We start from the raw sequence: 27,233 nt of genomic DNA, 5'->3' as shown, positions 1-27,233 counted from the left end.
AAAGTAGGACAAAATGTTTTCTTCAGCTGTCAAAGGTTGAAATGAGAAGACAACTGTAAGGAACCTGGGATAGCAAACAATGATATCTGAAGGGGCTGTGATCCTAGACACTGGGCAGATTTCCACTGGCAAATCAGTGACTGATGTTTTTGTTACCTTTTCACAAGAGGATACAACATGTGGCCCTTGGGAAGGTAGATGCTGGAATAATTCATTGTGAGGAGAGGCTGAGTTTGCTGATCTGCTATAGCAGGGTTACTGTTGCTAGGTAGGGTACCCTTCCACTGGACCTGTTGCAGAGGGAGTGGGGGATGTGGGAGAGAAGTTCAAAAGCAGGAGCAGACCTGGCCCTGAGACCAGAATGGCCAGGTCTCAGTAGAAAAGAGCAGTGCCTGATAAATTAGGTAATAAGTGAGTGGTTAACCAAGGGGGTTTCCCAAGCTTTAGACGCATACTGGGATGTGTGGTGAAATCTTTTGCATATTCCTTGTACTTGCATTGTTTTTCCAGACCTCTTTCTTACTCTAGTTTTGATATCTGAGGTCTGCTCACACATTTACCCAAACAGCTCCCATTTGCTTGGTCTTGTTTTCTATAAGCAAAACCAGTAGGGTTTACTAATTATTTATTAAACCTCTGTAACCATTTTTGTGCACCAGGGAAGAGGAGATGAGGTAAACTGAGGTTGAAAGGATGGGCTGGCTGGGAAAAATGGGCTTGTGGTGCCAGTGCTACTACAGTGTTCTAAAGCTGCCTGTTAATGCAACAAGCACTTGTTGTCTTACAAAATAACCCAGTTGTTTCTCCCTCTAGGTTCTTCCGATGGCTCTCAAGTTCCAGAAAGGCCGCCGAAGCCCTTACCGCGGAGGATAAACTCTGAACGGAAAGCCGGGAGTTGTCAGCAGGGTGGCGCTGGCGGTGGCCCCAGCACATCGCCCCAACTTTCCAGTGAGATTGAGAACCTTATGAGCCAGGGATACTCGTATCAGGACATTCAGAAAGCACTGGTCATTGCACATAACAATATTGAAATGGCTAAGAATATTCTCCGGGAATTTGTCTCCATTTCCTCCCCTGCACACGTGGCCACATAGCACATCACCTCCCTGCCTACAACTTCTGTGGACCAACTGCCTGGGCAGCCCATAGCCCAGCTGCAACCGCAAGGAGGAAGGGGTTCCTTGAGAGACTTTGTGCTGAATCAGCCCTGCCTCTTAAGAGAATCAGTTATCAGGTTTCTGTGGTTCCAGATTTCAAAGCAATGGAATGAAACGGAGCGGATAGATGTGTATACAGTGTGTGTCTTGGCATTGTTTTGGAGTCCTTCACCCCTGCCTCTTGTTTGGGAGTACAGATTTGTTTCAAAGGGCATTGGTAGAAATAGGTATCATGAAAAGTGATTCCAGAGCTGATGCTCTGGGGGTGGGCGAGTGTTTTGTGCTGTGAATTCTAACTGAATGCTCTGAAAATGTCTCCAGGTTGATGTGGTGTGTCCTGTGGTTCATGGTACTAGATTGGGACCTGTTCACTGCTGTGTGTTTGGCTCAGGCTTTTTAGAGCAGTCTGTAGGTGGCCCTCTGCTGGGAATACATAGGAGATCTAGGAAGAGATGATTAGATTGCTTCCGTTTACTGTGGCATTTCTCCTGTACCCATAATAATTGCTCACAATGTAAGTCCTCCCCTTTAGCTGGGATACAAGTGTGACTGGCAGCAGTCCGGTATTTTTAACTCCTTAGTGCTGGGAGGTGGATTTCTCTCACCATGTATCTCATTGCTGGCACTGGATTCCAGGGAGTTAGATATGTTGAACTTGGCGGGGCGGGGGGAGAGTCTTGGGGAGGGTAGGCATGGAGAACTGGCTGCTGCTTATCTTTGTAGCCCAGAGCATCTTGTGCTTCAGTGTTTCAACTTGCTTACAGTTGTGTTGGACTTGAGTAGCTACCACTGGATACTCCCATGCACTCTTTCTATAGGAATGTTGCATCTGGTAGATATGATGATTTTATTTGTCTTAATTGCATGGTGGCTATAGCACACTAGTGGCCTTCACACACATTCCATCCTCTCCTTTAGAGAGCGCTTCTGGGAGCCACTCACCTGCGTGCCAAATTTTGTGGAGTAGGTAGGTGCAACCGAGGTATCTCATCAGTATCGTGTCTGCTTTGTAGTATAAATGCAACAAAATTCTCTCTGAGGCTGTCTGTCACAATAATATGGGGCTTGCTTTCCCTTTGTTACACCAGGGAATTGTCAGAGCTTGTGTCAGACAGGAGATCAGAGGAAATTGTGTAGTTATGAAACAATCAAACTGGACTTTAAAAGTTGTTCAACTATTATTTTGGAAAAACCTACTTGCTAGTATCCTGTTTACTCAATCCCTTTCAATTTGGGTGTCTTTGGTGTTCACGAGGTGACTGATTCTTTCAGAGAGGAATTAAATCAAAGAGAGATACAGAGACCATAGTCTGACAAATGAACAAAATGCGCATGTATTCAGTTCAGATTGTGCCCGGAATTATTTGGCTCGCTGTTGAATGTCAGTTGTATGAATGAACAGTAGTAGTGACTAAATGACTATTTATGGCTTGAAATATCTTTGGGAGTGCGAGACTGTTTGATGTAGTTCATCCCTTTTACAGAATCTGGTAATCAGATCAGGAGCCTGAAATTGACAGAGGGAATTTAACAAGAGTAATAGCAAATATTACAGAAGGGAACAAAGTACTAGATTCTCATTTTATGTGGAACATAATGATTATCTCTGAATCTCCACTCTTATTGTTGTATGTGCAGTGGGATCCAGGTGACACAAACGCATGAACTGTCCGCTCTTTTCTCCTTTCCTCCCTTCTTTGGTAAAGAAAATATTGTCTGGAATGCTATGGAGAGTAACTCTCTGTGGTACAATCACTGCCCATCAGCATTGCTGCTGTTTCAGTGTCAGAGGTATAATTTGCAAACACAGCTTGATGCTGTGGTTTGTGTTGGTGCGAGCTGTGGGAGATGCTTACTGTTCACTGTAATAGTGCAAAGTCAAGTTGTGTGACTTCAGCGTGAGTTGCATGTGCATCGCTGAGGGCAGAGTCCAGCCCTAGTGAAGTCTTGAGCTGTAAAGGGAAGGATGATTGTCTGCCCTCCATGGAATATACCTTAATCTGCTGTTCCTCTGCCTGTTCGCGTGACAGACAGCAACTAACAGGTCATGTCTTGTTGTTTTTGTGTGAAATGCTGTGACAATGATGCATAGCAGACTGTGGTCAGCATGTCTTTCAGACCTCGTTGGTTGCAGGTAGTGCAGGAACAGCTGAGCTTGGTACAAGGGCAGCTCTGTTCTCTTATTACATCTGCATGAGGCAGGGGTAGTTTTGATACTCCAGAAATTGCTTGGTCAGTATCTGAATCTTTTCGTGGTCTGTGCTTGTCCAAAATGTGCTTCAGAAGCAAATAGTGACCCTTCTGATGTGAAGACTACTCTTTTCTACCCTTTCTTGCTATCTGTGTCTAAAGCTGCCACTAACTCCAGGTTGGTTTTGCAGCCGCTTCGCTTATAACTTTCTCTGCAAGGTCAGCCCGGGTGTTTCAATGGGGCTGTATTTTCAGCAGGGTGATAGTGCTTCTGCCGTTGCTGCACGGCAATTAAATTTAACCAGCTAAAAAGCCTTAACTGTTGTCCTGCCTTGCAGAGTGCATGTTGTTCAAAGCAGCAGTGTCTTATTCTGTGTGGACAGGCCATTTTCACAGGCTTGTCCTGTTGCTAATTAGATCATGCCTAGCAAAGCTTTGACAGACCTCTTTTCAGGGTTCGGCCATGGAGGTTCATTGCCTGTGGACATCATTCCAGGATTAGAGATTTGAAGGCAATCCTTGTGGCATGGATCTCTGACACTATTTTTATGCATGTGTTCTTTCTGCCCACTGTTTGTGTCTTAAACTTATCTGAGAAACTTAAGTGGCTTTTTCTCCTTGAACACGTGAATGTTTGTTACAGTCTGCGAGTGTTGCTGAAGCATAGCCGAGCCAACAGCACTTCCTGAGGTTGTTCTCTGTGGAGTAAAGTGAAGCACTTTGTGATGTATTTTCCTTGCTGCTTTTCTTTTGCAGAGGTAACCTTATGATTGCCCCATCCCACCCCTGTGTTTTTATTCCAGAATGTCAACGTTTTACTTTACTTTAAAAGAAAGAAATGGAGGGGGGAAAAAAAAGCCAAATGTCTAGTGCCTTTAAGAGAATGCTGCATCTCCAGGCTGGATCTGAGTACCCTCTTGTGAAAACTTAAAGCCTCAGCTATACTAGCCTTATAGATGCCTGTGAGTGCAACTGCTTTGAAGGGAATGGAAGTGGGGGGTGGGCGGGAGGAGAGAGAGAGAGAGAGAGATCAGGGAGAATTGCTTCAAAGATGACCCTGTGTTTTGTAGCATTTCAACTGTGGAGGTTTCTTACCTTATCCCTGTTACTAACGGTGACTTGTCTGGATTGGTGCTGTAATAAGCTTGGTGTGAAGACAGTAGAATTGTAATACAGGATTCTTTTTGCTTTTAACAAAACCAATCAGAGTTCTGGTAATAAAAATGCTGTTTGTCCCCCACCTCTCACCCCAGGAAACAAAGCAAGCAACGTTCAGTCCAGTGAGAGAGGAGTAATAAAATGCAGTGGGACCAGATTTTGTTTCACCAAGTGAGAATCAGCAGGTAGCTGTGGCTGCAGATATGTGTGTCCCATTCCAAGTTTCCAGCCACTCAAGTGCGTTAACCACCCTCCCAACTGTATGGGAATCTACAAGACAACCAATTCCCACAGGAGGGAGGTAACAGCCATGCTGTTACTCCTGTAGGTGGAGAAATCTGCCTGCTGACCTGCACTTATCTTGTTCCTCTCTGCAAGAGCTGCAGATTTAAGCCTTAAGCAGTTAGTGCCTCTCTGCTGGTTTGCGGTGGCTTTTGCTTTCTTTGTAAGCTTTCCCCATGTGTCCCTAGCTGCTACCCAAATCCCAGGGCAGCTGGATAGGTTGGGGAACTGCACATTGCTTTATGCACTAAGACCTTGTACATCTTTCCAGCTAATCTAGGGGCAGAATAACTGCTGTACATGTGCATTTTATCTGACTAAGGACAAAAATGCAATTATTGTGGCTTTTTTTAATGTGCCCCAGTTTAAAATCAGAACAGGAAACAAGAAAATTATTATTTTTTAAATTCCTAATATAAATCTTTTTTTGAAATTCATGGTGGGGGAGGAAGAGTAGCTTTATTTCTCTTGAATAATGAATACCAATTTATATAATATCAGTGTTAAAATGTTGAGATTTTCACAAAATATTTTAAGTATAATAGTGTCATTAATATAAAAAAAATTTATATTAGCAGTATTTAATCCTTTCAGACCTGTAAAGAATAAGAAAAACAGAAGGTAAATATTCTTACAGAGAGTAGCTGAGCTTTAAGGTTCATTTGATTTAAAGTCTTCATTTTGTTTTGCAAATACATTGTTAATGTTTAGAAGTTATACTAATGTTATTTATTTTTTTTCATTCTTGTATGCAGCCCACTAAAGAGCTTTTTTTGTTTTGAATTTCATGCACCTGTGTCAGTTTAAAAAAAAATACAAAACAAAACAAAGTTTTATTTTTAAATAAATTTCCTTTGTTGTAGCATATCAGTGAGGTGGTCTTAATGTGATTCATGGACAGTACTGCTCTTGAAACTATCACAAGCATGTTCTGTGTAACAGGGATGCACATTAAAAGCTGAAAACTGCTGACTGGGTGTTCTTACCACCAAAGGAACTGATAAGATACCTGAGACTTTATTACGGTTATTTGGTACATCCTAATACAAACTGGTGTTATTAGGGTGGACAGCTCAGGGCTGGTCTACATTAGAAAAGATATACCAGTATAACTGGTCTGTTACAGATGGGTTTTTTCCCCCACTGGCATAGTTATACCAGCACAAACCCTAGTGTGGATGAAGTTATACTGGTATATGGTGTATTTTGCTTCCTGAATGGGAGTATGGTATAAACACTTATCCCAGTATAGCTGTGTCCACACTAGGGGTTTTTTCAGCATCAGTCATACCAATGTAGTTAAAGCAGCAAAACTCTAGTGTAGATAAGCCTTGAAACGCTGCAAGTTTGTCTTAAACTGCACGGCCCTACTGAATGAGGATTCCTCCTCATTCATAGAGCTTTGGTCTTCTGCTAACACATGGGTTGTCAACACTGCCTCTTCTGAGCAAAGGTGGGAAATATAGGAAAAAGGGCCTGTCGCCAGCTGCTGCCATTCTAGGAAAGCATGTGCTCCTTAAGCAATGCAAACTGGTATCTGAGAGGCCTCATTCTTATAAGAAACTAATGAGAAATATCTCTCTCGAGTTGTGAGGGGATATTCTTGACCTCTTATGAGAGATGACTGTCAATAGATCTTTCCTGAAACACTTGCGTCTGCTTCCTCTCTAGCAGCAGCACAGCTATGAAGTTGTTAAGTGAGGGGTGGGCAAATGACGGGCTGCATCTGACCTGTCAGACCTTTTAATCTGCCCCTCAAGTTCCTGCCGGAGAGCAGAGTCAGGGGCTTGCCCTGCCTTGGTGCTCCAGCCAGGGAGTGGGGTCAGGGTCTTGATCCTCTTGGCTCAGCTCCTGGAAGCAGGAGCATAGTGGGCATGTCCACCACTGTGGCTCCTATGCATAGGGGCAGCCAAGGGGCTCCACTTACTGCTGCCACCCCAAGCGCCAGCTCTGCAGCTCCCATTGGCTGGGAGCTGGAGAGGGGACATACCACTGCTTATGGGAGTGCTTGAGGTAAGCGCCATCCGGAGCCTGCATCTCTGACCTCCTCCCTTGCCCCTGCCCCAGCCCTGATCCCCCTCCCACCCTCTGACCACCTTGGTCCCAGCCCAGAGAACACTCCTATACCCCAAAGCCCTCATCCCCAGAGTCTACAACCCCAGCCGGAGCCCGCACCCTGAACTCCTCATTTCTAGCCCTACCCCAGAACCCACACCCCCAACCTCACCCGCTCCTGCACCCCAACCCCCAATTTTGTGAGCATTCATGGCCTGCCATACAATTTTCATACCCAGATGTGGCCCTCAGGCCAAAAAAGTTTGCCCACCTCTGTGTTAATTGGATCTAAATCAAATTCGGTCTAACAAACAAGAGCCCCCATTCTTCTGTCTAAGTGGGAATGCAGTAGTAGCTCCTGACCCAATTGTGAGCATATTTTATAAATGCAGTAGACAAATGAGGGGTGAAGGGAGGAGATGAAAGCATATGCGCTGAAGTCACACATTACAGTCCAAGTGTAAAATCCACACCTAGGGAATGTTATCATCCCTGATTGTTTCTCACTTCACCATTGTGAATTGAGACAAAGTACAGTCAGTCCTGGAAGTATTTTGGCTTTTTATTTTCACATATATAAAAAAAAAAAACCCTGCAAATATCAGACAAACTCTTAAATTTACACACAAACCAACAAAAATATATATATATATGTATATATATATATAACAAAAGCTTTTGCTTCTGATATTTCTAGCTCACAAGTACAGCTCACCCTTTTTGTTAATGAGTTGGTTGCATCTGTGGCTGCAGAGTGTCTCATTAACCACTGAGGAAGTTGGGTGCATAGAAAAGGAGCTGCTATCGTTTTGCCCAGTGTTAATGTAAGGCTGTTTGTTGCTGAAGTGTTGGAGGAATGGAAAATAAATGGCTGGGTAAGTAGCAGCTATGGGAGTGTGTGCCTAGATGAAACAAGTTCTGCAACTTGCTTTACTTCTCTAATAGGAATTGAGAAGGAAAAGCAAGGGGCTCATCTCCTCAGTGTTCGCCTGGGGGTGGGGTAGCGGTCATAGGGCTGATGGAAGCAACAGCATTGCAGGCTGGGTGTTTTCAGTGAGGAGGTGGTCTGTTTGGTATCTCTGAGATAGCACCAGTTCAATAGTCTGTGGGAGCTCAGTTCTGTCAGTTTCCCTTCTTGTTCACAGTTGGTACCTGTCACCCTGGCCCTAGGCCAGAGAATGGGATTTTAGTCGAGGATATGTGGGGTAATGTTTTATCTAGTGAGAAGAATACTTCAGGGTTTTTTGAGGGTTTTTTTAAGAGAGGTGCCAATTTCTAAGCACAGCATAAAGCTTCTCTCCATCAGCCTCGACTTTAGACATGGTCTGCTGGAGGGCCTGCTCATTTCAGCCATGGTACAGCTTAATTAGAAATCTGCCCAGGGTAGCTGCGTTCCTCAGGGAGGTGGCAGGTGTGAAACAAGGCCTAAGCCCTCAGCTAAGCAATGCCACATCATGCAGCTTTAAAACTTTCATATGAACATACTGTTGGGTCCAGTCCCTGCCAGAACCTCAGAACAACTGGGAGGCCCTGCTTTTTACTGCACATAGAACAGAGAACCTTTCCTTTCAGCTACTTGTTCTCATTAGAGTCACTTGGGAAAACGAAATCAACTCTTCCAAGAATGGAGCGCTCTACCTGCATTTCACCAGTGCAAGTTGAGGCTGTGAATCTAAACCAGCAAAACAAGAACAGTTAAGGAAAAAGCTAAGAGAATTAACCATTTGCATCCTAGAACCCACCAGGTAAATTCCACCCCCTATCTGTAACTCATACTATGAACCCCTTGTTCAGAGACTTAGCTGAATGCTGCTAATCTAATACGGGTTGTGGGGTTGGGTTTTTTTCAGTTGGAAGGCGCTCCAATTAAAAGCACAACTCTAGCCAGAGAAACCCAGACTGCCTAATGCTCTACCCTACTTTCAGGAGGGCAGGGGGACTTATCTGTTGTGAATTTTAGGTAAAATGCTTCTAGATTTCCCCCCTTCCCCCCACCACCGCTCCTCTCAAGACACACATGCACAACTGGAACAATAAAAAGCGAACGGTAACATTCCTGATAAGACCTTAAATTCTTCCCCTATCAGGGTAATGTGGATGTTTCCAAGAATTGGTTTTTGGCCTTTCTGAAGCAGTAAGCCAGTCCAGATTTGCTGCTGCTAGCATGGTGTCTTTCAGACCCTTGGCTAGTGTAATGGCCATGTTGGGTGGGCATGGGGGGGTGAGGTATTCCTCCTGGCAGAGCAGTCTCAGCGCTGTGATGCATTTCAAGGTCTCTGGTCACGCACCCAAGGGGCTGGAGCAGGGTTGAGAGGTGGCGATCCAGGAACAGGAAAGGTTTGAAGGGAAAAAAACACATGGCGGGTCCCTCATTCTAGTTCCTCAGGTCGATGTATTTCTCTGCCTTTAAGCCATGGACAAGAAATAAATAGTTAGAGGCAATCAGAGTGCAGGTTCTCCCTCCTCCCACATATGAAAGGACCAGCTGCTTAGAGCCAACCCGGGTAAGTGTGATCCCTAGAGCAGTGGGTATTGGCAGTGGAGGATCCTCCTTACACCATTCTGTGGTTGAGTGATGAGCTGAAGGCTACTGCGGCATGTGCTCGTATACGCCGATTTGCATTAAACCAAGGAACACGTTAGCTGACCTGGAACTGTCCAACTGGAAACCTCTGCATATTAAAACTAGACAAAGCACTTTAGGATAAACGGCAGGAACAATCCTATATTGGTGGCAGGGGAGGAACTGCCTCTTTAATTACTTGTACCCTGTGGAGCAGCTTCCTCGGGAAGAGGGAAAAAGCTCCCTAGCAGCAGAACCCAGTGGTTAGGGCTGCTACCTTCTTTTCCTCCTCCTTGCAGTCCCATGGCTGAGGATACACCCTGCCGTGGTGTTTGTGGATCCCATTCTTAGGCACATACCTAGCTTAGGGAGTCTAGGTCCCTACGCGGGCTTTGCGGAGGCCAGAGATTCTCTAGCCTGTAACACCTACACAGCTTAGCTCCAGGCCAGGCTAACTGCGAACCAAGAGGGAACAGGGAAACCTAAGGGCCTGCAATTTTGCTTTCTCCTGGGAGCCAGGGGAAGTGGCCAAGTTCATGGTGAGAGAGCTAAGTTTTTATAGCAGAAGGGAAAGCAGTTTCAACACCCCTACTTCCCACTAGCATGCAGCAACACATCCACATCTCAGCCCCAGCGCTGACTGTTGTGAAATGAAGGATGGCACCATGAGGTCTCTTCCCCACTTCCCTTATTTACTGCTGATGATGATGGATGATGAAGGCCCATGCAAGATCAGGGGTGCTGGGAACAGCAGTTGGACAGCTGCTTCTCCAGCTCCAGAGGAGGCCCACCCTCAGCGTGAACTGTAGGGCAGAGACACCCCCTGTACCCTTCAAGCATCACTGCTGCTCCTGGCCAGAGGCTGCAAAGGGAGAGCCCTGCCCCCGGAAGGTAATTGCATGGAGATCTGTCCTACCTGGTCACCTGCAGGTCTCTTCTCGCTGTTGGCGCCCTGCAGAAGCCCCGCCTCTTCAGGAAGTTTATCTGACTTAACTTCAACTACAATCTCGTCTTTACGGGCATCTGGCCTGGTGCTAGGGGGAGGGAGGTGACAGTTTTCAGAGATGTTTGAGGTACCTGAGTGCCTACAGGCTGAGGTGCGGGAATCCGGGCCCTTTGGCTGATTTCTACGGGCTCCCAAAAGGCAGAAGGAAAAGGAGTGAGAGCAAAATCCAACTACGGTGGGAACCCAGGCCAAGGGAAGCTTTCATCGACTCCCGCCTCTACCAACAGGAGGTGCTGTAGGGGAAGGGGCAGGAGCCCTGGGATAGCAGCCATGCTCAGTGCTGCTGGAGTGTGCGGCTCGTAGCTACTCTGGTCACACTAGGGCTTGCTGGCTGATGGGGAAACTCAGCTGTGGCTCCCTACGGCGCCTGCTTCAGGAGGCTGTGCCAGGAGCCTTTGCTGCGGGGAAGCTCTTGGCTACTCTACATCCAGGCCTCCCCCCGGCATGAGAACGGCAGTGAGGCATCCTAGCCCTTCCGGGGGGGGTGGGGAACAGAGCAAGTTACCTGAATGGGATGAGATGGGAAGCGTGAATGATTTGGTGCGTCTTTGAGCCAAGCCCTTGCTAGCTGGTAGGCGGGGGAGCGCTGGAAGGGCGTGGCTGGGACGCGAGCTATGCTTACATGTCCTGCTTCCCGGTGCGGTTGCAGGGGATTTTGCCTTTCTTGTGCAGGAAGTAGAGCACGGCGCCGAGCACAGCGATCACCAGGATGCACACGATGACTGCCACAATGATCACGCCCTTGCTCTCCTGGGTTTTTTGCTCTGCTCGCAACAGACAGGTGTCGTTACTGCCTGACCCCATGGTTTCCCCGAGAGATGCCAGTCACCTGCCACTCGCAGCGGTAGTGGGCAGCACGCTTACCTCTCCCCAGGCTGCATGGGAAGTGCATTGAAGGGGTAGGGGGTGGCTGGGGGGGCACCAGGAAGAGAGAGGGATGCATGCAGCACAGCTAGCACAATGCACTGGGGGAGCTCTCAGGTTCTGTTCCTGGCCCTGCTGCTGGCTTGCTGGGGGTAACAATATCGGACGCAATGAATGGATGTTTGTAACGTGCTGTGTATTAGGCATCATCTCCAGTGATGGGAGATCCCCTCCTGTTGATGCAGGTCATGTCTTCACTGACGCACAGCCGTTGTGCCGCTGAGTAGCGTGCCACCAATCAACAAGCAGTCAGTGACTTCGGGTCCTAAGGCTCGATGTGACTTGGCCTCCTAAGTGCTTAAGCCACTTTTGAAAGTGGGCCTTAGGTGCATTTCACCCAGCATCTAAAATAAAGTGTCTAAAACCTCAGTCAGGTCGGAAACGCTCCGCTGTTATGGAAGCATTTCTCATCCAAATACTGGGTTTTAGGCTCTAATTTAGACCTCCCTCTGCGGCATCTGCCACCCAGTGCCACGGACCGAGGGCAAGAGATCCCAGCTGAGTGAAGATCAAAGAGTGGGGTGGAAACTAGGGCAAGACTGGCCTGAAGGAGTCACGTGCTAGTGCCTGTTTCTGGGGTGTAACATGAGGGCTGCACTCTGCAAACAGTGGGGGACACAAAGCCATCAACACAGCTGTAGGCAGAGGGGAAGGCTGGGAGTAGGTGCCTGGAGGACGCAAGAAGGGGTGCGAGGAGCTCACAAGATGAAAGCAGGCCGGGGGTCTCGGGAGGAAAGGGACCAGCTGGGAGGCAGGGGGTCCTGTGGGGCACAGTAGCTACTGACCTTTCTTGATGGGTTCCGCTAGAATGCCAATAAAGAATGGGGAGAGAGAGTGCTGAATGAGGCCCCTTCCTCCCGGAGGTGGGAAGGCTCTGGGCAGACATTCACCCCATTGGCTCCGGGACTTAACCGCCCACCCCCATGCCCCAGGGCAGCTCACAGGGTCTGAAGTTTAGAACTAGGTGCCCATGGCATCTCTCTGTACCAGGACACCAAGGGGTGACTTGAAGGGATGCAGCTGCTATTTCCCATCCATCCCCATCTCCAAGGGGCCCGGGCAGCACTGCTGGGCCATTCTGGGCTCTCAGTCTCATCCCTTCCCTTCCACAGGGGGTACTTAATGTGTGGGTGAGATCTCGTTCCTCTGACCACTGCAGGGGCCATTGTTCAGCACTTTCACTGGGGACGCTTACCGGTAGTGTTGCCAATAGGAGGAGGTGACGTCGTTGTCATCCCTGTAATGAAGACAGACATTGGCTGGTTGATTTGATTCCTCCCCTTTCTGGAAAGCTGGGAGCGAATTAGCATGAAGGGTGCCCCCAGAAGCATCCCACCAGCTAGAGGGAGACTCCAGCCTTGGACCAGCCGTCTGTGCACAGTGTGTCATTGAAACGCAAGGGGCTGGAGGGGGCAAGCATTCCCTGCCCCTGGGCAGCCTTGCAGACATGCTCATTGGCTTTCCCCAGCCAGTTAGATTCACCCATGTGCACAGTACCTGTCCAGCCACAGGGACCCAGGGCTAACCTGGCCAAAGGCAGGGGAAGGGGAGTGGGGAACGAATGAGATGATGAATCATCTTTTGGACCTCCACTTTCTAGGACCTCAATGTCCAACACAGACGCCTCTAACAAATCGTACTGAGAACAGCTCATGCAGCGTGCGCTACAGTCAAGCAGCTGGGCTTACTCTCCAGCCCAGAGAGACATGGGGAAGAAACATGCAGGAGACTCTACATTTGGAAATTATCAGCCAGCACATGAGGAAGGTCAGTGAGTGAGTGTTAAGTGAATTCAAGCTGCCCTCCCTGAAGCCAGGCCAATGGCCATCAGCAACTGGCCTCAGAATTCCCCTCTGTCCTTTGGCAGCTCAGATTGGAGATCTGTGTGCGTTCAGCATCCTACCTGCTGATTTGAAGGACACGAATAAGCATTGACTGCTCGGTCTTCCCCATAGCCCTGCCTAGCCTCTTTTCTAGCTTTTGCATTCTCAACAGTGCCGTTAACTAAGTTCTGACTGCCCAGTCTCTGCTGTTAATCGGACCTGAGCTCCAATCAAAGCCAGCAGCTCTTCGGATCAGGGCTGAACTTGCAAATTAGGAAAATCACTACTTTACAATGAACCCTCTTCCCCCCCTCCACCCCCACCTCTTTCACAATCACTTTTCAAGTAGAACCGAGCTTTAAATCTTACAGTTCAGTCTGTCACCTCTCCTGCTTAGCTCACCCTTTGGAGTGAGGCAACCAAGGAAATATTGTAAGCCCTTTGGGGCAGGGAATGTCACTTTGTGCAGCACCTAGCACATTGGAGCCCTGATCCTGGACTGTGGTGCCCAGCAGCTCCAGTAATAACCTATGGAGGCTTTGTGAACACTAACCCTAGAATTCATGTTTTGCCCTTATGGAAGAATTTGTGGGTGGGAGCTTCATACTCTGCAAAGTGGACTTGGCTTTTAGATTTGTAATCCACTGGGAACTGAACCCAGAGCAAATGCTTAAGAACCAACATGTTCTTCCATCAGTGCAGCAAAAGACCAGGGAAATAGATTAATCCTACCATTGAAGAAAGAGATTCTTTCCGCATGTCTGATTCTCTTCACAAAGGTGAGTTCTCTTCAAGTGAAAACAGCTATGAGTGAGAACTCCTTGTTACCTACTTACTCCGGCCTTTTGAGGACACAGTGGGTTTGTGCCACAATCAGAGTACTTTTCCTACTCGTTGTAGAGAGAGAGTAAGTGGTCCTCCCTGTTATGGTATTAGTGATCTCTTTTCTATGTACATTTAGGTTCACTGCAGAGAGGAAAACTTGACTTTTACAAAGAGACAGAAAAGTTCCTCCTCCATTAGCAATTCAGGTCTTGTCAATTCTGCTTTCTCTGGACCCGTCTCTCCTGACTGGCCATGTTAGGTGACACTGGTGCACATGAATAGTCAAAGGCAGTACTCGTACTGAGAACCAGGTCTTGGGAGGTGCCGAGTATCCTCAACTCCCATTGACATGAATGTGAGTAGAGGATGCTCAGCACCTGACAGGATTAGGCCTTGACAGAAAGAGGAAGAGATTATTATTAAGATTTTAAAAATGGCAGAGAAGCTCAGAACTTCAGCAAAATCAGACCAAGCAAGACCAGCTACTCCTGAAATGTCTCAAGTGGAACCACCATCATGGACAGGGGGATGTGGGTGCTGTCTGTCTTTCTCCATCACGGTCAGAGGTTTTTCTCTCCAAAAATATTTGGGGCAGAATTTTCTGATTTTTGAAAATTCGAGGGACCCAGGTAGAAAGGTAGAAACACTTTCATTTTATGTGGCCTGTGACTTTTCTCCAAAAATCAAAACTTTGTTTTAAAAAAATATTTGAAATTGCTGATATTTTGACAAAACATGTATTACTTTTTTTTTAAAACTAGCTCTGATCCTGAAGAAGGGCCCAATTCTCATTTACATTGAGGCTCATTTATACCCTGCCACTGAGGCCTGAATGACCATCAGGCCTGGAGAATGCAAAGCCCCTTTGCAAATCCCCTATTCTATCCATCTTTGGGTGAACTGTGACTCTTTTCACAGGCAGGCTGAGCGCTATTGGAGTTGTGTGGGCCCATGCATTGAAGGCTACATGACTGGTGTCTGATGCTCTTGGTATATTGTGTATTTTGTTTTTAATCAGAAATTTAAAAAAAAAAAATCAAGAAAAAATAGTCTCCCTGTTTTGTGAATTAGAGCAGGCGGGGAGGACTCCAGTCTGGTCTGGAGTGAGAGAAGGGGATTTTCCGCATGGGACACTTCCCCCATCAAGCTGGCCAGGAGACTTACTCAGCTGCAGCGTAATGTGAAGACTGCTAGTGCCAAGCTTGTTGGTGGCCATGCAGGTGACTCCTGACTGCAGCAGTTCTGGGGTGACCTGGACGGTCAAGTTGCTGATGACGCGGTGATGATCTGTGTGGTTTTGGACCTGGGGGGAGATGGAAGAGAATGAGGGATACCGCTCAGGAGGGGAAGAAGTGATCGCTAGCCTATGGGTTCCCAACCAGGGCCTACGACTGCCCTCCCTAGTTGGGGGTTCCCCAAAAATATGTATAGGAGATGCCTGAATGGAAGAGGTCAAGAACCACTGCCAAGCCCCCGAGGCCATTCCCTGCACCGCATCCGGCAGGTGGATCTCACCGTTCCATTGATGCTCCACGTTATCGTGGGCTCAGGGAGGGCAGTAGCTTTGCACATCAGGGTCACCAGCTCGTTCTGTTTTACGGGCACCAGGGAATCCTTGGGACTGATCTGTGGCTTTGCTGCGGGGGAGGAAGAAATACAGAGCAGAAGTGTCAGCGTGGCCTGGGACAGATGGGACAATTTCCTGCAGTGTCCTTGGGAGACTGTATTGGATTACGTTTATGTATCTTTGGGGGCCCATTGTCATTGATGAACAGTTTGTCTTATTATGGGCCGGGATTGCGTGCAACCTCCTGAGGGGAGATGTGACAGCTGGGTGGGTGTGTGTTTCAGAGGACTATACTGAACAATGGGTCAGGCAAGAATGGAGTCTGGGAACAAAATGTGTTTAGTGCTTTTCCTCACCTCTGGAATGCAAATTCCCCACCTCTGGTTACGCAAAACCGCAGCCTTTTGAAGCTACACCCTGTGGAGTGAGCCATTGTCTGCTGATCAGCTAGTACACAAAGCCAAGATCAAAGGCCCAAGACGTACAAAGGAATGACTGAGCTACTTATGACAGGTTTCAGAGTAGCAGCCGTGTTAGTTTGTATTCGCAAAAAGAAAAGGAGTACTTGTGGCACCTTAGAGACTAACAAATTTATTTGAGCATAAGCTTTCATGAGCTACAGCTTACGAAATGCATCCGATGAAGTGAGCTGCAGCTCACGAAAGCTTATGCTCAAATTTGTTAGTCTCTAAGGTGCCACAAGTACTCCTTTTCTTTGAGCTATTTATGGTTGTCTGGAATCTGAGACGCTAAGACGCTAGGAACTTGTAATGGTGGGGAAAACCCAGCTGTGGGGTTTGACAAACCTGAGGCTGCAATTGGGATGACCTCTGCATCGAGGCTCTTTGCTTGTTTGTAATCGATTTTCTCTGTTATGCTTTCACCTTAAGAATAAATGTTCTTACTTAGAAAGAGCTGTGCATAGACTTGTGACTATTGGCAATGACAGCTGTTCATAGCCTCCATCGAGGAAGCAAAGCACGGACTCTGCCCTATTCACGCACTCTGGCTTGCTGGCAATAAACTGCAGGCTGGAAAAACTCCAGTCAGGAGGGAGAGAAATGTGAGTCTCTGCCCAAGAGAGGTGACAGCTGAGGAGCCAGGAGCCTAGAGTGAGTGCCCTCAAGGGTCCACGGAGGGGGAAATTCAGGTTCAATTGTCTAGCACTGTGACCTCCCTGCAGCCATCTGACCAGGTGAGGGGAGATGCACCACACCCTCCAGGATGTTGGAAGGCTGCGTCTCTCTCTGCCCACTCATTCCTCCCAGGGACCAGCAGGTCTGGGGTGGGAGTAGTCAGGTGTGAGCTGTGTGTACCACTAGGGCAATTCCATGGGCTCCTTGCTGGATCCCCCCCCCCCAGAAGCTGTCCCCTCCCAGCCTGCGCCGGAAGGTGGCGGGGATACGGCGGGTGGCCAGCTCTTACCGTGCACAGCGACGTACACCTGCTTGGAGCGGGAGAGCCCTGGCACCCCAGCCACAGCCACCTCGCAGCTGTAGTTGCCTGAAGATTCGAGGGTGAGGTTGCTCAATTTCATTTGCTTTCCGTGCCCCAGCAGTTTCCCCTTCTGGAACAGGAGACGAGCAGGCTAGTGTCTGACTGTTGCGGCCCTGCCTCTCGCCTGGGAGCAGCACGTGGCCGAGGGAGCAGCTGGGTCTTCCCAAGCTTTCCAGCTCCACTCAAAGCCCTGCTGTTGAGGGGCAGGGAGAGACTCTTACCCCCTCGGGATTAGCGGGCAGGGAATGTCCTGCCCCAGGGGGAGTATTAGCGAGGTTTCATCTAGCTCTACAGGTCACTGGAGCACAGCCAAAGCCTCTCCTGCACTGTGCCTGGGTCTCGGCGCCACTTTGGAGGGGAGCACTGTGCCATTGCCTGGGAGCCGCCGTCCGCATTGTTCGTTACCTTTTCCTTCTTCCACCGGAACTCCAAGGGCTTGGAGCCTCTGGCGTCACAGGTCAGGGCTAAGCCTTCTCCCTGCTGCAGCTGGATGGGCCCCTCAGGGGTTATCTTGAGCCCTTCGAGGTCTAGGGAGAGGGTGAGTGTGGGGATGAGACGGGGCACCCTTCGTGTGGCCAAGGGCTTGCTGACGCTGGTACAGAACAGAAGCTGGTTCCCAGGAGCCAGCCCGGAGCATGGACACCGGCTGGCTCTGGGTGGAAGCAGCCGGAAGTGGCCATTCTCAAATGCCACCTCTCCCCAGCTGGGGAACCGCTTGTCCGGTCAGCTGGCGTCACGGGGCCCTGAGTCGCCAACCCATCGCGCTGGATGGGGGCGGGTTGTGCCTTCGCAGACATGGGCAGGCAGCACTGCACAGATTCATGCGGAGCTCAATGGGAGAAGGGCTGGGACAGCACAGGGCCCAGGGAAACCTCCCCGCCTTCCTCCCCTTCCTTACAGTTCACAGACAGCTCCGCCGTGGCTTCCAGGTTCGCCATGGAGTCAAGGTCGAAAGTCCGGCACAGGTATCGGCCGCTGTCGTCCTTCTTGACCTTCCGCAGGATCAGCACCCCATTACTGGAGGTTAGGTCTTTCTCCTCAGGCTGGGCACCCTCCTGAGAGGCACAAGGCAGACGGGAGTGGGGGTACGTGGGCACACATGTGGCTCGCGTTGGCACCGGGAGCAGGGGTGGAGCTGCTGCTGGTTTGCGGCCCCCTAGTCCATTCCCCTGCCCTGGGCTGGGCTGCTGGAACTGGTGCCCTAGTGTGTGTGTGTGGGGGGGGGGGCGCCAGACTCTGCCTCCCATCTCCTGATCAAGCCCACTCTGTGTGGGGCAGGGCTGGAACCGGTGCCCTGGCACAGAGATGATCCCTTTCCTTAAGCTGTCCAGCCATCGGCAATAGATTTCCAGACTGGGGCAGGTCCAGGTGTAGCAAGTGTGTGGAACCCGCAGCCCTCCCAGCACAGGAAGGGTGAGGATCCCCATGTACTGGGGAGCAAAGAGACAGCCTATGGGGAGCTCAGACAGGGACTGTCAGGCAGCCCCACATTCAAGGCACGCTCTGTCAGCCCCTGGGCATCCAGAGCCAGCCTGCCCCAGCCAGCCGCCCTGCCCCTTTGCTCACCTGCACTTTCAGCAGGTTGTACTCAGGTGGGGGGTTCCCGTCCCCCTCGCAGTGCAGCGTCACCTCGTCCCCCTCCCGCACCTGCGGCTGGGGAGAGCGTATCACCAGACTCAGCTTCTCCGTGGAATCTGGGGTGCAGAGAGAGAGAGAGAGAGAGAGAGAGAGTGTGTGTCTCGGCTCAGCTAGGAACGTGGGGCGGACAGACCAGGGGTCCAGGAGAAACAAGCAAGCAGCAAACAGGAGAGGGGGAATCTGATAGATGGGGCCCTGCTCTGGCTGGAGAGCAGAGTGACTCCACCTATATCCATGCTCAGAAGCTTCAGTGTGAGGGGCCAAGACTTGAGCAGATGCCACATGTTGCCATGCACCTTCAGCAACACCTGGAGCTGCGGGGTGGATCACTGCAGGCCCCCGCTACCATCCCTATGCAGAGCAACAGCTGTACGGCGTTCAGGCGGTGCCATGGAAGTTACAGCCTGGTCTATTGCAGCCTCAACCCTGCAGCCCAGGGAGTGTTATCACCAGTAGGGAGAGTCACTCCCCTTCCCTTGGGCTGGCCGGGCCCCGGCTGATCAGTCCCAGACTCACAGAACACGGTGACGTTGACCTTCTCGGATGCGGCAGTCTGGTCGGCCCCCAGCAGGCAGTAGCTGACCTCGCAGTGGAAGCGGGACTGGCGGTCCTCACGGCTTACGTGAGCGAAGAGGGTGCTGCTCACCGTGTACAGCCCGCTGGACTCCTTGATGAGGGTGGAGAGGATGCTGATTTCTGCTGGGCGAAAGCAGGTGATGGGGGCAGTGCCAAGAAGGATTAAGCACCTGCAGACCCCGTTGGCTCCAAGGACACCCCCACACCCCTGACCCTGGGATCCAGCCCTTGGAAGGAAGGAATGGGGATGCACAAGCTTCTTGATCCCTGGGCTGAGCAGGATTGCTGTGAGCTTCCTCACAACAGTGCCCATGGGCACTCCATTGCCATGAGCTTCCTTGCAGCAGAATACAGGATTATCCTGAGCATTGTGGTCCTGGGATTGCCTCGGCAGGCTCCTTACCCCAGCTCCCCAGGGCTGTCCCCACCAGGCTACAACGTACCTAAGCAGCCCAAGGAGAAGGAGCTGGTCCCAAAACTTACGTGTGTCGTCCTGCCACAGGGGGCTCCCATTCTTGTACCATGTGATGTTGGGGGCCGGAAAGCCGTTCTTGCTGATGCACACTGCGATCTGAGACAGCAAAGGGAGGGCTTGGTGCTGAAAACCTCCAGGTCCCCGCGCAGCTCCCCCTAGTACCTCCCCACCGCACAGCACATGGTGCAGCTTGCACCTGGACAAGGCAGTTAGGATTCTCCCCACCCCTACGGGCAGTGTGAGTTTCTTGCCAGTAGTGTCCCACCTTCTTCTGGGTGCCTGCCAGTCTTGTGAGCATAGGTATTGGGGCGAGGCTTGGGGTAGGTGGGGGATTGAGCACCCACCGATGCCGGACAAGTTGCTGCCTATGATTGTGAGCTTCCCCCTAGCAGTGCTCTGGCCCCCTCGGTGCCAGCCAGGCTCTGTGTGGCGCAGCTGGCTCCTCTCACCTTTGGGATCTCCTTACTCGTCACTGGGATGCCCGCGTCGTTCACCTGAATCTCAGGAGGCTCCGGGGTTTCTGGAAAAGAGCAGCAGGCCAGGCAGGGGTTTGGTGCCAGGTGGACCAAGAGGGAGGGGAAAGGCAAAGTCCCTGGCCCCTCCCCAGACAGAGCCAGCACCATGGAAGGGAGAACCAGACCCAGCCCTTGTTCTCAGTGCCATGAGCCTGTTCCCACCTTCCCACGGAAGCGGAGGCACTGCGACCAGCGAGGGCAGCAAGGCTGGTCCTACAGGGCACCTCACATGTCCTGGGAATGGCAGCAGGGGCTGGAGCGGGCAGCAGCGTCTCTCTCACAAATGCCCACGCCTTGTGATCTATGGCATGCGGAAAGCAACGCACACGCTGCCCTGCCCTAGGCTCCCGGCTTAAATCAGCCTCCAAACCTCCATGCCCTGGGCAAAGCCCTGGCAGGGGCAGTTAGCCCTGAGGGGAAAAGGAGCACATCAGCTTGTCTGGTGTCCTTAAGCAGCAGCATCCAGAGCAGGGGCTTGGGCTGAGATGCCAATCAGAGGCTGTCACCCTGCCCCTCCCCGCCCCCTAACCCCCGGTTCTGGGCCCAGTACCACTCACTGTAAATGTGGAGTTTGGTCCGGTTCTCGCCCACCCCTAAGCTGCCCGCGCCGACCTGGCACACGAAGGTCCTGGCGTCCTGCAGGGTCACCCTGCTGATGGTGAGGGTAAAGTCCTCCTCCATGGCCACCCGGCCCTTGTACTCCGGGTCCACCTCAAAGACCTGGCCACGGACCATGTAGTAGATCTTCGTCCGGCTGCGTTTGTCGATCTAAAGAGGGGAATGAGAACTAGAGGGACTCGTTGCTCCAGCCCAGGACCCACCAGCTGTTGGGCCCGCTTTGTGCCACCAGGTGGCGGTGGAGGCTTTTGTTAGCACAGTGCCAAGGTGGCTGGGACACTGGCGTGTGGGGAGGTATCTCCTCCAGGGGCCAGGTGGGGAGAGGGGGGCAAGACTGTCTCCCTCCGACTGGGACCCCCCACCGCCCGCCTTTGCCAGGCTAGCAACCAAGCTGCTCTAGGGATCTTATTCCCCTAAAACCCTCCCACGGGAGTCCCTCCTTTCTGCCCCCCACCTACATTTTCCAGTGTCCCCTGCTTCTGCCCCGTCGCTGTCCCCCCTAACCTTTCCCGTTGGGGGCCTCTGATCCTGCCCCATCAGTCCCCCACCCCGGGCCCCCCTGAGGGGGCGGGTACTCACATAGAACCAGTTGATGTAGGCGTAATCGCTCTCCTCAGGGAGGGAGAAGTTGCATGGGATTCTGGCCGTCTGGCCCAACTCCACCTCCACCACCTCCAGCATGGAGACCTCCACCTTGCTGGCCCTACCTGCTGAAACAGGGCACAAGGGGATGGGGATGCCACACAAACACTGTGCTTGAGGCAAGGTGGGGGCAGGAGAACGGATCCCCCTTCCCCGCCCCCCGGAGACAGACGAGACGCTACATGTGCTGCCATTGGGGCCAAACAGAGCAAAATTGGCCCCTCAGGTGAGATGTGGGGAGCTGAAGCCCCCCAGCAAAGAGCAACAAGGGACAAACCTGCCCCCAGGAGGTGCCCTATCTGCTCCCCCCCACCATGCTCTGGCACTCTTGTGGGCACCATGCCACGGCCTGGCGCGCAGATCCCACTGCCCACACTGGAGTGGCTCCTGTTTGTGAGATCCCTGTGCAAACACTGGCCTGCCTGCCAGCGCCCTGGAGTGAGCTTAGCACCCCTGGGGGGGCCTAGGAGGCGAATGCTAGCTGAGTGCCAGAGTGGGGGGCAATTTCCAAGCACCACACAGACCTTACCAGCCCTGTTTGACCCCAAACTGGCCCAGGACCCCACCCCTGCAAGCCAGCACAGCCCCACACCTCCCCGGCACCCCCTACCCCAACATCCCATCCTCCCCACTCCCAGCTGCTAGACCTGCTCTGCTCCTGCTTCCTCTCCGCACGCCACCCCAGCTGGTTCCCATTAGGCAGCAGTCACTGCTACCATCCAGCTACCCTGCCATGTGCAGCCACGTCCCCAGCCCCTCCCATTCCCATTTGTCGCCCCAGCCCTGCCCAAGTGGGTGTGTGTAGGGTCGGGGGGGGGGTCACTGCTTACCCAGCGAGGCCTTGTTAATCCCAGCTGGGCCGTCTCAGCCCTGCCTCTCCCCGAGCAGCTGAACACCTTTGTGCCCAAGACAATAGCAGCTGAGGCCACTAAACTCATCACAGTGCGTGGGGAACACCCTGCTTCCTTCCCCTCTCGGGGCACTGGCTCCGATCCAGCCCAGGCTGCAGGGCCTGGCTGCTGGGGGAGTGGGCTGGGGTACAGGCCTTTCCCCACAAGGGACCCAGCTGAGGCCGGGGGGAGCACGGCTGGGTGGGACAAATCTGGAAGGGCTCGGTCGCTTTCCCAATGGCACAGGTGGCCCCACTCCATAATCTCCCCAGCCAGAGGGGCCCATGGCTGAATGGGGCCTGAAATCTGAGCTCCGGCCCTCCATGATACTCTCTCTGCCCCCTGCAGCTGGGTGTCGTCCCCATCCCCCCCCCCCAGCACTGATTGATTCAGGAGAATGGTCCCACAGGAGGGAGACACTGGGTGCAAGCAGCTCCCCCTCTGCCCCCAAGTGAGGGGAAAGCAGCTGAGCCCAATAAGTCACTTTCCAGGTGTCGATTAGAGCGGCAGAGGTGGGGATTAGGCAATTAGCAGCACAAGGGGGACAGTTATATGGGGGGGCTGGTGTGCTGCCTCCTGGCTGCCTTGCTCCTCCTCCCCCCATGTTCTGGGATGACTTCACTTCTGGGGCAGGATGTTGTGCTTGGCTGAGCGCGAGTCGGCGTCCACAGCCCCTTTGTTAGGACACCTGCTGGGTCTGAGGTGGCCTGGCTGGCGGTGGGGATGGGGGGCATGCAGTGCGTCCGGGATCATGACGCCCCCCCCCGTGAGGGAAATCCCGGCCTCCTGGTCACATCCGCAGCTTCATCCGGCCCCGGCAGGTGGAGGTCACTCAGGGGCCGCCACCGCCTCAGGCCTGGGGAGCGAGGGGCCCGGGATCTGGCCAGTGAGGAGGGGGCTCCCGGCTGAGATGGCACCCGTCAGCTCAGGGGGCTGAGACTGGCAGGAGGCAATGCCTGCCACGGCAGAGGGGGTCGTGCCCGGCCCAGCGTGGGCCATGGTGGAGGGAGGCTGCTGGGGGGCATCCCACCCATGATGTCCTGCAATTAACAAGAGATGAGAGGGCTCCCTTGAGGGGTGGGAGGGTCAAACAACAAATCCCACTGATGCTGGCAGGGAAGAAGCTTGGAGAAGGTGGGCACAGCACCAGGAATCAGCCCAGCCTGCCCCACACAGCTGGGGGGCCCAGAGTGGGGGTCACCCCACATTGCAAAGGGTCATGAAGGGCACCTGATATGAGTGAGGACAGTGACCATGGGGAGCAGAGAGCGAGAGCCCCCTGCACCTCCAAACAATTGGGTCCTCAGAATGTCTGTGGGGGGCTCCGGAGAGATTTCTGAGGCTCCAGCTGCCCACAATGCAGCCACCAGCTCACCCACACTGGGGAAAAGCCCCATGGCACCTGTGGGTCTAGTCTAAGCCCAGCTGCCCCCCCCCAGGCAGCAACTAGGGCTACGCGTGGGACTCTCCCCAGCAGGGTTGAGCTGGTGCTCGCAGCCAGTGATGGATGATGACGCCAACGCAACCGGGATGAGCCAGCGATGCTGCTGCAGAGCCCGGCACACAAGTCACGCCAACAGCAGCCCCCGACACGGGGGGGGGGAACACGTACGGTGCCAAGCCTCCCTCACAGCATGGTGCCCAGGTCGCCAGCTTGCTCAGCTTCCCAGGACCAACCGAGGCATGGCTCTCAAACCTGGGTGTCTGGCAGGCAGGTGGCCACGAGGATTCAGCCAGCCACGGCCCCCCCCACAGGCGAGAGATGGGCAGGCATGGCCCCAGAGGGGTTGTTCACAGGTCACACCTTGTCTCTAAACCTCCCCCCAATTCAGAGCCCCCTCCTCTCCTCCCAGGAGCAGAGACAAGAGGGCTGCAGGCAGGAGATACTCAGTGATTCACCACTTTGGACCAGTCTGCTTTCCCCTGGCATGGGGAGTCATCCTGAGCCCTGCTGCAGGGAGTGACCCGTGGTCTTTTTCGAGGGGATCCCGAATGCCAGCAATACCCTCCGTGAGATTGCACACACCCCCATCAGCAACGGGCTGGATCCCAGCTGGGTGGGGCTGGTACCATGCGGGATCCTAGCTGGGAGTGGGCTGTGTGCTGAGCGGAGGAGTGGTCATGGGGCAGTTAAGGGAAGAAGCGAGCGCCCCCTCTGTAACACCACCCGCCCTGCTGTGCCAGGGCAGGAGGGGCTCTGCGGCTCCGGAGCTGGCCACGCACCTCGCACAGGAAGTGGTTTCCAAATCTTGCCATGCAGCTCTAGATAGGAAGTGCCTTGTCCTGCACTGGCCCCAACACAAGGGACCTTTGTCCCAGCCCGGCCACTCACATTTCCAGAGGGGGGAGCTATGCAAGGTGGCTGCTCTGAACGCAGGATTTCCAGGGTGCACGGGCCACAGCCTCGGGAATTCTTATGTGGGGGTTGGGACTCAGCAAGGGGGATGTGGGGCCACAGGGCTAGGGGAGAGCCAAGGGAACACAGCCAGGGTGTGTGGGGGGGTTGCCGGTTATGAAGAGTGCCAGAGGCGCATCTGAGGACCAGAAGTCCCCAAGTGCCACAGTACAAGAGACACACCGGGGGGGGGGGGGGCTATACCCTGGGTGCTGGGGTCACAGAACAAGGGATGCTGCCAGGGGGCCCGGCCAGGATATAGCAGGGGATGGGGTCACAATGGAGGGGATGTAGAGGGCCCCCCCCACAATGGCTCCTAATTGAAGAGCGAGCACAAGGTCTTTGAAACCGCACCTGCTTGGAGTGAAACCTGCTAAGAGCAAACCCGAGTCTCCTGCCCGGGGCTGTGCCCCCTGCCTTTGGCACCTCCCATGCCAGGCCCTCGTGTCCCGCACCACATCACTAGCATCAAACCACAGGATCCTAATGCTCTGATCCAGGGCAGGGGGTGTCATCGCCCTGTGCACCCCTAGAGCACTGGGACAGGAGAGCGTGGGGGATGGGGGGAGCTGCAGATAATCCCCCTGCAGGTCTCCCCCTGACCCCCATCTCCCGCTGGGCTTCATCCTGATCTGTGGAAAGGGATGGGAGGCTGGCTAGAGCTCCCAGACCAGCCTCCTCTCTGCCCCCCCAGAGCCATCTAATCCCATCTCACTCTCTTCCCAGCTGGGGAGAGGGGTCAGTAAGAAGGGCTCAAGGGAATACTTGCCCCTGGGGCTCCTGGAAATGGGGCCAGGCCCCTCCTGAGTACTGAAGGAAACCGCAGATAACAGGGCAAGGGACCCCTCCCCACTCCTGCACCTGGCAGCCACTTTGCCCCACAGGGCCATCAGTGCAGGATCTGGCCCAGATATGGGGCAGTGGCTTAGCCAAGTGGCTTTGGAGGTTGGGTCTAAGGGCAGACAGACCAGGAGCATTACAGACCAGCAATGCCAGCTCCCGCCCTGGACTGGCACAGCAGGAAGTACCCTGAGCGTCCCAGCACCGCTTGTTCCCCAGCAGGATCTCTCCCTGGTAACGCTAGCTGCCAGATCCCACCTGTCCAGGACTGTGTGTGCTCTGCCAGCCGCCCCCAGAGAGGAGAGCTGAACAAACAGGTCTGGACAAAAGGCCACCTGGCTCCCTAGAAACGCCTCTTCTCCCCGAGCTGGCGTCACAGGGGCCTGGGACATGAGGGCGACATCTCTCCCGGCAGATCAGCAGAGATCACGCACCCTGGGAGGGTAGGAGACGGTGGGAAGAGACAATGGAGCTGCAGTATGCATCCTCCAAGCCTGGACCCCAGAGTCGCCACCCCTGTGGAAGGGGCTGACAAAGAGCAGGCAGGCGCTGGAGAACTCACAGAGAGAGTGAGAGGCCCAGGCCAACGCCTATTGGACACACGGCTGGCTGAACAGCAGCTGTATTGATTTAAGCTCACGTGGAAAGAGATTAGCAAAGGGCACAGAGAGGGAGACTGGACAGGGTACTGGGGCTGGGAAGCCAGAGAAGTGCTGTACCTGCGGGCGAAGGACATGAGTAGCCCTGCCTGTATAGGGGAGAGAAGCCTTACTCGGAAGGCAAGGAGACAAGAAACCCAAAGAGTCCAACGTGTGGGGAGAACAGGGAAGGGCCGGGCGTGTGTTGCCTGGGGTCAGCGGGGGCCCCTAAGAAGGAGATGCCCATGTATGAACTGTGATGGGAATGGACAAGGGCGAAGCATGGCCTATTGACAAGGCAAGGACAAGGGGCTGGTTTGAGGTTGGCCCTATAAAAAGGCCCTGCCGTCTTAAGGGATAGCAAAGGGGAAGGCATGGGCCGCAGTGAGATAGGAAAAAAGAAGGGGGGTTTCTGGGGACTGGAGCATGCAGGAGACTGTCAGGGTCGACGGAGTGGGGATGACCGTGGACCCGCAGGTGGTCAACCAGGCACCCAGAAGAGGATGGTAGGAGTTGGAAGATAAAATGCTTGGGACGGAGGGGGCCCAGTGGGACATAGGAACTGCTGCTGAAGCGAAGCAAGCTATGGTGGGAACTCAGGCCCTGAGGGAAAGGGGGCTGTGGGATCCTGTGGGGCAAGTGAAGGTGCTACAGGAGAAATGAGTAGCCACGGATCAGGCCCTGCCAATAGATGATGGGGACGCAGAGTACCAAAGGGAAAAGTTTAGGGGTGCTGTGGAGGACCCGGATAGTCTGGGTCTCCTAGCGGGTGAAGCAGAACAAGAGAGGGATGCCCTGCCTGCCCCACTCAGGCAAATGCAGGGCAGGAGGCAGCTGCACCCCCAAGGGTTACAGGCTTGAGGGTGTGAAGATGATTTGAGGTGACTGCTCCGCACAAGGCCTGAAGGGGTTAAGGTGGCTAGCTGGGCCAATTAATGGCCCAGGCTGCATCTGGAGGA

At 53.0% G+C, this 27,233-nt stretch overlaps 2 protein-coding genes across 10 annotated transcripts in view; one reads left to right on the top strand and one right to left on the bottom strand.

Annotated features, from left to right (window-relative positions):
- CBL (Cbl proto-oncogene) overlaps positions 1-4,192 on the top strand; it is a 52,097-nt gene extending 47,905 nt beyond the window's left edge. Inside the window, exon 16 of the mRNA XM_038380592.2 lies at positions 814-4,192. Within this exon, the coding sequence (XP_038236520.1) occupies positions 814-1,094 (281 nt within the window). The 3' untranslated portion in view covers positions 1,095-4,192. The remainder of the gene's footprint in view (positions 1-813) is intronic.
- A 3,194-nt stretch (positions 4,193-7,386) lies between these two features.
- The window catches only part of MCAM (melanoma cell adhesion molecule), a 35,420-nt gene continuing 15,573 nt past the window's right edge, over positions 7,387-27,233 (bottom strand). The window contains exons 2-17 of one of the 9 annotated variants that reach the window (XM_043500962.1): positions 21,449-21,579; positions 20,809-21,019; positions 20,186-20,256; positions 19,745-19,832; positions 19,202-19,384; positions 18,614-18,741; positions 17,946-18,102; positions 17,453-17,574; positions 16,976-17,117; positions 15,499-15,620; positions 15,148-15,286; positions 12,531-12,572; positions 12,121-12,138; positions 11,034-11,175; positions 10,322-10,439; positions 7,387-9,246 (exon numbers count right to left, since the gene is read on the bottom strand). In XM_043500962.1, the coding sequence (XP_043356897.1) occupies positions 9,217-9,246; positions 10,322-10,439; positions 11,034-11,175; positions 12,121-12,138; positions 12,531-12,572; positions 15,148-15,286; positions 15,499-15,620; positions 16,976-17,117; positions 17,453-17,574; positions 17,946-18,102; positions 18,614-18,741; positions 19,202-19,384; positions 19,745-19,832; positions 20,186-20,256; positions 20,809-21,019; positions 21,449-21,579 (1,844 nt within the window). In that variant the 3' untranslated portion in view covers positions 7,387-9,216. The remainder of the gene's footprint in view (positions 9,247-10,321; positions 10,440-11,033; positions 11,176-12,120; positions 12,139-12,530; positions 12,573-15,147; positions 15,287-15,498; positions 15,621-16,975; positions 17,118-17,452; positions 17,575-17,945; positions 18,103-18,613; positions 18,742-19,201; positions 19,385-19,744; positions 19,833-20,185; positions 20,257-20,808; positions 21,020-21,448; positions 21,580-27,233) is intronic. The other 8 variants (XM_038380851.2, XM_043500963.1, XM_043500964.1 and 5 more) reach the window with 8 other exon arrangements.

The sequence above is a fragment of the Dermochelys coriacea genome, chromosome 22 (assembly GCF_009764565.3).
Source record: "Dermochelys coriacea isolate rDerCor1 chromosome 22, rDerCor1.pri.v4, whole genome shotgun sequence".
NCBI lineage: Eukaryota > Metazoa > Chordata > Testudines > Dermochelyidae > Dermochelys > Dermochelys coriacea.
The sequence above is the reverse complement of the archived record's forward strand: the minus strand, read 5'-3'. Positions and strand labels throughout refer to the sequence as shown.